Source organism: Daphnia pulex, chromosome 12 (genome assembly GCF_021134715.1).
Source record: "Daphnia pulex isolate KAP4 chromosome 12, ASM2113471v1".
NCBI lineage: Eukaryota > Metazoa > Arthropoda > Branchiopoda > Diplostraca > Daphniidae > Daphnia > Daphnia pulex.
In genome coordinates, this window is record NC_060028.1 from 1146125 (window position 1) to 1158318 (window position 12194).

The 12194-nt window shown below is 37.7% G+C and overlaps 2 protein-coding genes and 3 long non-coding RNA genes across 7 annotated transcripts; all 5 read left to right on the forward strand.

Moving 5' to 3' along the window:
- Positions 1-1083: 1083 nt before the first annotated feature.
- Positions 1084-2116, forward strand: LOC124209203. 3 transcript variants are annotated; one of them, XR_006880829.1, is made up of 4 exons: positions 1084-1166; positions 1246-1372; positions 1452-1580; positions 1665-1739. It is a non-coding gene; the product is annotated as an uncharacterized LOC124209203 (long non-coding RNA). The 3 variants fall into 3 exon arrangements; XR_006880827.1 differs by lacking the exon at positions 1084-1166 and having other exon boundaries at positions 1205-1372; positions 1665-2116; XR_006880828.1 differs by lacking the exon at positions 1084-1166 and having other exon boundaries at positions 1206-1372; positions 1458-1580; positions 1665-2116.
- A 1431-nt stretch (positions 2117-3547) lies between these two features.
- On the forward strand, positions 3548-4284 carry LOC124209195. Its single transcript, XR_006880812.1, has 3 exons — positions 3548-3664; positions 3763-3883; positions 4009-4284. It is a non-coding gene; the product is annotated as an uncharacterized LOC124209195 (long non-coding RNA).
- A 1602-nt stretch (positions 4285-5886) lies between these two features.
- LOC124209012 (homeobox protein Mix.1-like) lies at positions 5887-6808 on the forward strand. The gene is made up of 4 exons (XM_046606882.1): positions 5887-5899; positions 5974-6152; positions 6223-6349; positions 6414-6808. The coding sequence occupies exons 1-4, from the start codon at positions 5887-5889 to the stop codon at positions 6806-6808; spliced, it is 714 nt and encodes a 237-aa protein (XP_046462838.1).
- Positions 6809-9284: 2476 nt separating this feature from the next.
- On the forward strand, positions 9285-10040 carry LOC124209188 (adhesive plaque matrix protein-like). The gene is made up of 3 exons (XM_046607105.1): positions 9285-9369; positions 9455-9568; positions 9635-10040. Exons 1-3 carry the CDS (start codon positions 9364-9366, stop codon positions 9983-9985), a joined length of 471 nt encoding a protein of 156 aa, XP_046463061.1. The 5' UTR covers positions 9285-9363; the 3' UTR covers positions 9986-10040.
- Positions 10041-10382: 342 nt separating this feature from the next.
- On the forward strand, positions 10383-11440 carry LOC124209205. Its single transcript, XR_006880831.1, has 3 exons — positions 10383-10542; positions 10716-10841; positions 11211-11440. It is a non-coding gene; the product is annotated as an uncharacterized LOC124209205 (long non-coding RNA).
- The last annotated feature ends 754 nt before the right edge of the window (positions 11441-12194 follow it).

A 12194-nucleotide genomic window follows, 5' to 3' on the forward strand; every position in this document is an offset into this window, starting at 1 on the left:
GATGGAGAAGACATTGGTGGAAGTCCCTCTTCCGTCATGGACAAAGGTCAGCATTGGCACAAGAATCTCCGTGCCAGGACCACACGTATCCATAAAGGAACTGCGTGCTCTGTAAAAAAAATGTTTTACATAAACTGAAATATAAAAATGAATAAAGCATATCAATCTTTACCTTTTCTAAGAAGCACACTGAAATGTTCATGATGAAAAAACCATAAAAATGGAATTCACAGCAACCCATGTTCAGCACTCACATGTTGAGATAAATTTCCTGATGCTAAAGACAGTGTCATGAACTATTGCAGTGGCGTGGTGAAAGGTTGTATTGATGCTTACCTTTATCATATGGGATATGAATTTAGTAAGGCATTTGACTTTCATCAAGCAGATCTGGTACAAACATGGCAGGTCACTTCACACTCTTGACTCTTCACGTCTCTGAAACTCTAAGTGGAAATGAGACAAGGAAATTATCTTCATTATTTACAAATTTACACAAATTTACCCAAGAGAAATAAAACTCTACCTATCTCTTAGCTGGATGACCTTCTAAACAGAAGTAAAAACAGCTACAAACATGCTGTTGCAGGGTACACCACCAAAATTGCGAGATTCAGAAAAGATCCTATGTTGGTTCATGAGCAAGAATACCTATGTTGTATGAAAATCTGAATTGTAATGGTCTGGTAGCAATAATGGGGAAATACCTTATCTCAGAACATTTTTATTCCAGTATATGTGTGCTTCAAACATGAGTTTTAGGCTTTTGACAGCATGAGGATCTAATGGATGGAAAGTGACTGAGCGCTAAGTCAACTTGTTGGAATGACTGACAGTATGCATCTAGAATTTGAAGAAATAAATTGGTACAGTACAAAAATAAGGAAACTAGGTAAAGATAAACCTACATATGATACGAAGTTCAATTTGGCATTTGAAATCACAGGATTCACTGAAATTTCACGATGTCAGAATGTAAAATTCACGATGTCAGAATGTCAACATGGGCGACACTGGCGACATCTAGTAATGAGTCTTGAATCTTAAGTTAGTTGCACATCAGTCAGTCATGACACAGACATGACATTACATTTCACGTCGTTACTTTCATAAGTTACTTAAAAAGTTTAACAACAGAGATTGGATAACAAGTTAACTGTTTTTACGTAATAGATAAAACAATCTTAAGCCATGCTTTAGCTGATGTTTCCTACTGCATCCTTGACCGCTTGACAATGTTTTCAGATAATTTCAGCCGAAGTTTTCATGTACCTGGCCAACTAGGTGCTCATGACATTAGAAATGAAATGGTCTAATCTAATAATGCAAGCTCACAACCTGTCTTCTGAAGCAAAATAATTTTTGTTGCAAGGTATTTATTGTACCAAAATTATTTTTAATTACTGTGTTCTTTAAGGCAATAATGTTCATGTTAATTTTTCCCTGTCAAGTTGTAGATCTTCAAGATATTTATGCCTTCGCCAGATCCAATTCTTTGCTGCTATCTATTTTGGGTACAACAGTGAGAAAATGCTGCTACTCAAGATTATGTGGTGTTCTTAGTTCTAATTTAGGACAATGTTAGATTGATTGATTTGAGGTTAGGTTTTCTGTTACTACATCATGCGGTTTAAAAATTATGTCTGAATATACTCTCCTTTCAGGTTAATCCCTCTCCACTGTTCTAGTTGCTTGGAAACCGACGAGAGATTGCTGGAATTGAAGACTGATAATTTGTGTTGATGTAGATAACTTACAAGTGCATAATCTGGGCTCCCTTCTTTTCTGTGGCCCCGTATCCATAACTAACACTAACCAACGCCCGCCGGTGGTCACTCACTCGCTGTGTCAACCAGGAGGAGGGGAGGGCTCTGGTCGAACGGGGACTTGGAAGGCCCCTGATCTGATGAAAACTTTTGGATGGTCATGAGTCTAACCCGGAAGCCTAGTATGACTATATCTCTCCAGTAAAACTGGCCTCGTACTTCTCTCTTCTTCTCGGACCAGATACTATCTCTGGTGGCCGTCGACAATTCCAACTGCATGTGCGAGTTTTAACAAAGCAATGCGCAGCCCATGCGCTACCCAATGAGACAAAAAGCGATGTTTAATTTTTGTCAAATTAGAAAATTTTTTTTAAATTAGTTCTGGAATAAGTAAAATTTTTAACGTATAACTGACAAAGATTTCAGCCAAAATAAAATATCGCTTTTTGTGTCGTTGGGTACTCTTGCTCTAATTCGCACAAAAAAAGACAATCGATTTGAACCGGACGCTCTGTTTATTGAATTAATACATTTATTTAAAATATTAAAAAATAAAGATGATTTATTGTTTATTATGAACATTTTGCACATTGCAAGAGTTACGTGGACATGAATTTGAGAAATGGTAGGTATTTATTGGTGGGATTATAGGGGTGTGGAAAATGATGTGTAGGTATATGTTATGGGATTGAAAAATATGAAGGGGAATGTTGCCATGTTGGTGGGATCATAAGTTATGGTTTTAATCATTGCCTAACATTCAGGTGATATTTTTTTACAACAAACCTCAACTTTTTTTTAAATTCCCAACATCCTCTACATTCCTTTCCCAATCCCCAAAGCATGTTTATTATTTGTTTGACATGAATTACTCATATTTCTGTTTTTGTTCCCTATTAACATGTAAACGATAAACTGCAGACCCAATAACAATTAAACAAAATAATGATGCATGCAACTTCGGTAACACGACACCAGCACCAAGGAACAGCCAGTTTAATATTATGCAAAAAGATCTTTCACCAGCATTGGCTGCAACAACGTCCCACATCGGACAGCAACTACCGAAACATAAACGATAAACCTATAACCAAAATGAAATGAATTAATCTTCAGAATCAATGGATATACTGTCTGAAAAGACAAATTATTATCACATTATATCGTTTCCAATAGTTAATTCAAATATTCTGAAAACATACTAATTACCTGAAAGCTATTGTTGAAACAAAATTTACATGAAACTAGATGCATCTAAGACTTAAATACAAAATCATTGGAACTTTACTCTACACTGAAACTGAAAGAAATATTCTTTCAGTATCAACCTATCTTGTGTTCAATCATTTTCCCTTTACACAGTCAAGAAACACCTTTAACCATCTGGCTACATCAAATCCATGTGCACGTTGGGCAGCAACGAAGGAGCTCAGACTTTACCAGGCTGTTTTCATTAATTAAAATTCATTTTTCATTCATAGACCGACCATTAAAAAAATTTTTTTTGTAAAGCTTACTTGGTCAGAGAAATAAACGGAGACCTTCAGCAAGTCTATGTGACGTCACTACGTCAGTACAGACACCCCTGGCACCTGGATCCGGAAAGCTGTTTTAAAATAAGAGGATAGAGACATACGTAGATTAGATTGGTGTTAGTAGGTAGAATATATATATCTAGATCCATTTGTGTCAATAAAATATTCGTTAAATCAACATAGACAACATATGAGCAGCAGCTCTGCCCTAATTACAAGGGATAAACAAATATTGGTATTCAGTCTATGGGACCTGAGTAGAGAAAATGCGAGTATAAAAATCCAGCTTTTTCTCTGAGCTTATCATCACAACTCGTCCAGCATCAGTTGCAGCGATAACCCAAAATGTTCCAGAAATTTTTTGTAAGTATTAATTTCCACAATAACTAAATTAGTTCAATCTCTTCTTCAAATCTTTTTTAAAATGTTGTGTTTTTGTTTTTCCCGTCAATCTTTTAAAGCTCTTTGCTTGCGTCTTGGCTGTGATGGCCGTCGTCTACACAAACTCGGCACCCACTGAAGATGAACCCGCTAATTCCGACGAGCCGGGAGACCAGTTCTTGTTCTACTGTCGCTGGTTCAGTAAGTTACCACGCTCTTCGTTTAAAAATAAGTTATAAATGACGCTGAAGACAACAATCAAGGCTTGACGAAATCTATAAATCTCAACGCTTTGGAAACGACTAATGGGATTATGTTTCTTACAGCTTCTTGTAGCAACAGCACCCAGTGCTCGAGCAATGTGATCTACAAGACCTGCAACGGTGGCCGTTGCTGTAGAGGTTAAACATGAGGTGTAACCTAGTCCCTCACGTTTTCTGACACCAACCACTTCTAAGAAAAATTTGGTTTCTTTTCTAGTTATACCCATTCCCTATTACATCCCAGGTTATATTAATTGAGTTCTATCACGAGTTGTCATGTCCGTCTCTTTTGTAAGATTCTCAGTTAAACGAAAAAAATACACTTTACCTTATAAACTACTTCGTTCTGCAATAACTGGCTTCTTATACCATCGAGGAAGTGCCGGTGTGGCGGCAGGTTCGTCTTGGCCATGAAATTTTCTATAGTTGCACTTTAGCGGCGATAAGCTCGTTCTACCACCTTCAAGGGGCTGGTGTCGTTGGGTCACTGTAGTCCTAACTTACGGCACCGAATGGTTTTGCCGCGGGAGGAAGGTGAAAACGAAGCCTGCATTGAGAGAAAACAAAGCAAAAAAAAATCGAATTTTTAATTAAGCGAAAAAAAACAACATATTTTTGCTATACGAGTTTGTCTTTTTCACCTGAGTGATTTTCATACTAGCAAAACAATTTTTTTTTTACGAATATTGAAATAAAAGAGCATTTTATAACATTTCCTTCTGTCCTTCCTTATAGGTTTCTACAAACTTTGCAAATACAGAAATCATATAAATTACTTTTCGTTTAACAATCACATTTTCAGGGTACCTTTGAGAAGTCAAACGCTGAGCTGGCTGGATATTTTGGATTATCTGATGCTGGCAAAGACGAGAAGAAACACCGCAAGGTTAATATCTAGAAAAATCTTCCAATAAGCTGTTGATCCTGGAAAGCAATGACCATTGAGTACTTCCGCCTGGATAATCTTCAAGGGATAAAAAATGGATTTAATCTCTCGACAAAAAGAATATTTCACTCAAGCAAGAATAAAAAACTGGAGAGGGAAGGTTTTTGTTGTTTTGGGTTCCTGGCTTTTAATACTTGCGAAAAATGCAGAAAACTTTTTAAATAAATTCAATTGATTAGTTATGTGATTAATAAATACAGCGTTTAGAAGAGATGAGGCATTTTTTTACCACTCAGTATTGCCTATCTCTTCACGAAAATCCAAACATATAAACAATCCCTATAAAAGTAACGAGAAGGATTTAAGTTCGTGCAATAAGGACGAAAAGGTCGAATAAAGTAAAAAGGGACAATCTGGTAATTATTTTAAAATTTGAAGTAGGAAAAAAGAGCAACCACCGCGCTAAAGAACGAAACAGATCACCCGATAAAAACGTCATCAATACGGATCAACATAATGGACTTCAAGAAACAAGAAAATAAGAAAAGAATTATCAATTAGGTGACATCCATTTAGAAGACTGAGCCGTTTGGCAATCGCAGGTCACATGGACGAGGTTTTGGCAACTAATGTTTGAGGGATTCCGATAAGAAAATCCACGATGGATTATCCAGATTAAGAAACCGATAATCTCGTCAAACAGAACGCCACTCCGCTCCATTACATAACCCAAGTCATAATCCACTAATCCTCCGCCGCCACAGTTGGAAAGAGAAAGATAATCTTGCCACGCGCGGATGTGGCGGCAGGAAGTGTTTGTCAGGATTTTCTACTTTTGCAACCAATAAGGAAGGAGGTCACATTCTCGAAAAAATTTTCTCCTTAATAAATATAAACCCCCAAAACTTGAAATTCCGCATTCCATCTTTGGTCTTTGCTCACTGCACATCTCGCTATTGCCTCTTCCTCAAAGGTACGTTACCTGTGTTTGTTCGCAGTTGTTCACATTAGTTTAATTTATTAAGTGCTTTAGTAGTAACGTTGACTTTTTAACTATGGAAACTTACGGTAATTTACTTTCTTACTTAACTCAAATTACTTATTTACGAAGGAAATGTTTAAATGTTAATTTTTACTTTCAGATTATTATCCAGTTGGTTTCACTACGAAGTCTGCTTCAGCATCAGGTCGTCAGCGCCACTTTTACGACGAGGTCCAGCTGGAGGTACTCGACGCAGAATTCAACAGAGATCCGTTTCCCAATCGAGAAGGTCGTCGACGCATCGCCCAGCTGATTGGAGTTTCTGAGAAATCGATTATGGTGTGACATTTTTATTTTTTACCATTTTATTCAATTACCTGAAATTAATTTTTCCTCTTGATTGCATCAGTGGTGGTTTCAGAATCGCCGTCGGCGTGTCCGCCAACTTGGATCTTCAAGAACGGCAACTTCAACTTGCGAAACAAATCGCCAACATCGTCGATCATCACCTTACCTCTCTCGCCAACGTCAACATGGTACGTCCCTATTTGATGAAGAAAATTTGTGTAATTGATTACTGATTTTACTTCATATTTTCAGATACTTACGTTTCAACTCAAGTCCTTCCAACTCCTGGATTTTATTCGGATCCTCCGGCAGTTCCACCCGTGGAACCAATCAACTACTCCACGTCCAGATCATCATCGTCGTCTCCACTTCAATCCGAATGGCTTGCTACCAGCTGTCCACAACACGTCGTAAGTCCCCAGTCCAACTTCAATAACTCGAATGGATTCCGAACGGAGCAGCAACCACAGCAGCAAGACTATTCCTCCTACTACTGGAACAACTGGGATTACTCTCCTCCTTTCTATCCAACTTCAATGACAAATCCAACATTTTACTCCAACACTGTTTTTGATCCGCATTCCTCATCTTATTGTTTTTATTCACCTGAAACAACAAATCAGTTTTATGATCAGTCTTGTATGTAAATTTGATAATTTGACGCATGATTGACAATCGAATAAATCACGAAACATACCTTAAAAAGCTTTTATCTTGTTTTAAAAGGTTAGTGAATTACCTACATTTTTAATGGGTAATAGATAGTGCCGTTCATCGGGAACAAATGAATGCCAAGGGTTTATCGGTATTGCCGTTGTTATTTATCAAATCTACTAATCTAGTAAACAGATAATTAACTAATTATTCTAATAGCAAATGTATCCTAATTAATCAATCAATCAAAATACCAAATTTCACCATTTAATTATTTGTCGTAGCATTTGGATTTAAATCATCGAAACATTTCGAAAATAATTAAAAAATGAATTTTGAGGATGCAAAGGCTAATTTTTATTTAAAATAAATTTAAAGGGGGTTTTAAGGAATCGAAAAAAAAAATTGTTTAAGTGCAGCTGGTATTTGAACCCATCATCACAGAAAAGGGACTATCTGTAAATGCATTTCACATTCAATATTTAGAGAAAAAAAAATTTCAGAGAAAAAATATTTCAACGCGAAAATACCAAGTAAGGCAGAAATTTGTTGTCTTTCACTTTCTAATTCAACAAAATCTGAAAATCGAGCCATGGATTCGCCCGAGTGACCCAAATCGTCCTCGTTGTGGCCTCCTCCGGAGCCGCTAATTCTCACATCCCCGACGTGTTAACCACTCGGTCATATACGTCAATACTATATTCTCATTTTTAATAGAATTCCATAGAATGATTCAGTCCACAAGTCATGTCATTTGTGAGTCTAATTTAAAGGGACACAAACTAATGTACTAGACAAACTTACCATTGAAGACTGGTGTATCAAGTAATTAATTTCTGAGAAATTGTGTCGGAGATAGAAATCAACAGCAACTCCCAAAAAATCCTTGTTGTCAGAGTTGTCCATCTGAAATAAAAAAAGGTATCCATGGACACCTACGGAACATTAAATTAAAGCTATCTATATGTTCTCATAGTACAGCATGTAACATAATGGATTACTCGAACTCTAAACGTGATAACAACCATGAACAAAGGCACATGCTGCTGAATCCTTTTAATATTTTAAGGGTTTTTTTTCTCACAAATCAATTCTATGCCACACTGAAGAGAAGAAAATTAATGGTTTAAAACATATTTACTTGTAGGCCTGTTGAACTATTCTTCATTCCAACTCTTGCTCCTAATCACATGTTCCACTGGCAATTTTCTAAGCTTAGTTACTGAAAGACTGAATGAAATTACATCTTGGGAGTTATTCAGTGCAATGAAAATAAGTCACAGGTAGTTAAAAGAACGACAGAACGACAAATCTTAAGAAATGTTACAGCACTTCACAGTTCTCACCACGCTGGTCGCTGCCATGTTGGTTTCTACTTATAGTTCCGTCACTTCAGAGTAAGCCTTTCCTTTTTTATTGCTAGATGGCAGCATTTCGTATTTGTTTCCTTCTTCGCTAGATGGTGTGGACGGGATGGCGCTAATTCCCTGTAATTTGAAAATTGTAATTGAAAGATTCAGTTGAACAATTCGCGTCACATCATGAACCAGACGTGGGTGATAAGCTTTACACAGAAGAAAAAATATGATTCCTGAATTCAGGATTCATAGATTAAAAAGTTAGCCGTTAAATACATATTAAGTATACATTCCAATGGGGAGAACGCCGGAGAAGAAAGACCTTGCCCTACATATTTTTTAAAGTTTTCTTTTTCATATTTCCAGCCAAGAAAAATAGAGGGAAAAGAGTTAGACGCCCACAGTAGCACGCCGACCATGTGAAGGTTGACGATGACAAAGCCAAAAGATTAAAACACGGTGTGGGTGCGTCAATTCATTACTCCCGCATATTAGTTTCTATTTAGCCATTTCTGTCCTTTTGTCTACTCATTTGCGTTACTTTTACTAAATGGTTAATGGATATCAGTCGGTTCGTCAGTGGATTTAAAAGAAATTATAATAAAAATATTTTGATGAACCATAAAAGGGAAGGTATTTGGATTGGTATCTGACCTGGGTTCGCACTCCTACTTCATTGGCTGCATAACTTCGGAGCGTGACACCAACAAGTCGAAAATAACGGGCCTTATGCACTGTCGAACAGTTCTCCTAGCGTCGGCCATGAATCAACAACACAAACAATAAGATGAATCTCACTCCGGCGACTACCATTTGATACGGGGATATCTTGATCACGATTGTGATTGAACGAAAGTGTAGGAGGAACCGTTTTTCGGAATGAAATCGGGTACTCGAAAAATTGCGATCAAATCAATCAAGAGTGAAAATGAGGTCAGATGAGCTTCGAAATTCACCACAAGGGCGAAAGAGCCAAAACGGGGGCCCCACCCAGTTTTACGAGAGCAAAAGTTCTATCCTTACATGTGCGTGTATAATGTTATCCGTGCGAAAATGTTCGTCGTGCATCACCTGAAAAAAGGAATGGCCACTTCCACTTGCCGAAGTAGGCCCCACAGCACCAGGTATAAAAACAGACGCACAAACTCTCGAAGTTACCAGTTGGACAACAACCAGAAACTCGAATCAACATGCAGGTATTAGCTCGTCCACTTCCATCGACTCTACAATCGTCTAAATTTTTTTAATTATCTGAATTACATCTGAAAAATGTATTGAAAGGTTTTGATCGTTCTCGCCGCTGCTTTGATCGCCACTGTGGCCTCAAATGCTTACTACCCCAAACCGGCCTACCCAACCCCGGCTTACCCATCTTACAGCAAGTCATACGATTACGTAAGGATTAAATTTTTTATTTCATTCAAATTAAATTTTGACCTGTTTTAAATTGAATTTCTGCAGGCCCCAATGCCGTACAGCTTCGCCTGGGCCGTAAAGGACGACTACACGTACAACGACTACGCCCACCAGGAGACGGCCGATGACAAGGGCTACGTGTCCGGCTCTTACCGCACCCTCCTGCCCGACGGCCGCACCCAGACGGTCACCTACAAGGCCGATGATTACAGCGGGTACGTCGCCGACGTCAAATACGACGGAGAGGCCAAATACCCCGAGTACAAGCCAAGTGGATACAAGCCCGCTGCCTACCCCAGCCCAGCTTATCCAGGCTCCTCTTACCCTGCTGCTTACCCGTCATACAAACCCGCATACAAACCCGCCTACCCAGCTCCGGCTTACCCCAAATATTAAGTGAATGTATTTCTGTAATTTAAAATTTATAAATATAAAGAAGTAAAACATTCAACCAGCCAGTTTTTTACTTTCTATATTTAGTTGATTATTTTGTTCTCTTCTTTTCCTTGCTTACTTCGTAGACTAGGAGTTCCCTTTTTTTTTTTCTCTTTTCCTAATGATTCAACGCAAAACGAAGGGCGCAATTGGCGAAAAAGAAATCCAACCCAATTTCACTTTTGCCCGGCTTTTGCCTCCACTTTTGAGGCCGTCGAATGAACGAAAACGACACAACGATTTACTTGCGAAACATATCAATACTGTAACAACACCAATCACTGCTGGGCATTTGACTACGAGTTGATAACGCTCACTATTTCTATATTTGCCTTATCTTCTTATCGCCTATCGACCTTTTATACTCTTTACGTGTTTGAATCTTTCAAAAAATATTTTCGACAATCAATTTTTGAACCAACTACGCAACGACACTTTCTGCAAGTCAGTCGCACATAGCTTTTGCTGCTGCATCAAATCCGGAGGTTCCTTTGAACTTGTTTCATCTCTATATTAAGGTAGCCTATTGGCATTAACGAATTTGTTTCTCTTTGGTGTTAACTACACTATGACGCACAAAGTAGAGTGGAAGTCACAATCACACACGCAAAGCAAATAATATAGCCTAGATAAGGTGTGTTACGTTGTCGGCTTGAAACTGCTAATCTATAAATTCTTATGATTAAACTAGAGCTTGAGCAGACATGAAAGAATGGATGAATGTATCGAAAGCCTCTCAAAAGATGAAGCTATAATTAACGTAATTACACATCAATCTTCTTTGTTTGATCAGATTGGCGAGGTCCAGCAATTACAGGTGAGTACATTATTTTAATTATGACTATTTCATGTTGTTTTGCAACCAAGAGATACCAGACGTGTGATAACAGGTCCTCTGGATCATAAATTTCCTAGTTGCACTTTGTTTTTATTAGAGATTCAAGTTAGAAAAACCATTCCAGTGTTGTTTCTCCAAGACCATCAGAATGTCTAAATTTACAATGATTCATTTGCAAAGTAAAACGGTTGAAACTACAATTATTAACAAAGAGTGTAAGAAAATTGGCAAGAAAATTTTATGGTTGGGCCTACCGTGATGTTTTCTAATCTGTCTATCAAGTATCAACATGATTGTTTCGTTGTTTCCCACTCAAACTTGCCCAAACTTGTTTTTTTTTTTCTACAGGAACAACACTGGAATGCTGAAAAACAACTTATTTTGATTTCTCGACTTAGGTTATTAAATAATTTTCAAATTTTAGTTATAATTTCAATCTCTAAACTAAAACTAAAAGCAAAGAGCAAATAGGAAATTTAGTATTTTACCAAGATGTTTTCACAAATTAACACAATTGCTTTCCCGATGTACCTTAAACACTTAAACATACTTTAGCAATACATTTGAATATTTACTCATTTCAAAATTGAATTTTACCTTCAGCCGTTTTGCTGCTCATCTCATCTTCAACTTCGGAACAAAACAAAAGCAGAGCAGACCGCAGACGACATTTCTCTTCTACTAGCTGTCAGCTGTCGATCGTTGAGAAATGAAAACCATTAAAAATCGAACCCTCCCCCAAATCTAATCGCATCGATAAAGCCATTTTACTTTTAAAAAAAGTTTAAGTTTTAAGACAACGAATTTTTTTTTAAATTTTCAAGTTTATTGAATTTTCAATCAAAGGAATGGAGGAAATGCGCTTACAAAATTTGCTTGAATATTTCGTTATTTACTTGTACACGAAACTTATGTCTTTTTGACTGGATACGGTAGTTTACAAACAAGGAATAGTTTGTAGTCATGTCGACTTAGATAATCTGAATCGTAAACTTCCCAGCACCCCTGGCCCGATTGTTCTTCACGGAAGTCTTTGACGATCAGGAAAAGACGTTCTCTGACGCAACCTTTCTCAGCACCTCGATCCTCATTTAAAGCCTTTTTGATCAATCCTTGATAATATTCGGGTGTGCCACAGAAATTCTCATATTCTTTTACTTGATTAGCGCTGCTGCTTCCAAACAACGACCAGGTGGATGGCTCCGCTATGTCCAGAAGAGTGCTAGGATCGTCTGCCCATCGAAGTTTCGTCGGATCCTTTGACGTCAGGTTGAAATATCCACCAGTCCAGATTAGCTTTCGCCTTTGCGGATCTCCGTTGTCTTCTCCAAA

Coding starts and splice junctions, on each gene's coding strand:
- LOC124209188 (XM_046607105.1), top strand. Junction 9,569..9,634: donor ACAGCAAGTCATACGATTAC/GTAAGGATTAAA, acceptor GAATTTCTGCAG/GCCCCAATGCCGTACAGCTT.
- LOC124209012 (XM_046606882.1), top strand. Junction 6,153..6,222: donor TTTCTGAGAAATCGATTATG/GTGTGACATTTT, acceptor TGATTGCATCAG/TGGTGGTTTCAGAATCGCCG. Junction 6,350..6,413: donor CTCTCGCCAACGTCAACATG/GTACGTCCCTAT, acceptor TCATATTTTCAG/ATACTTACGTTTCAACTCAA.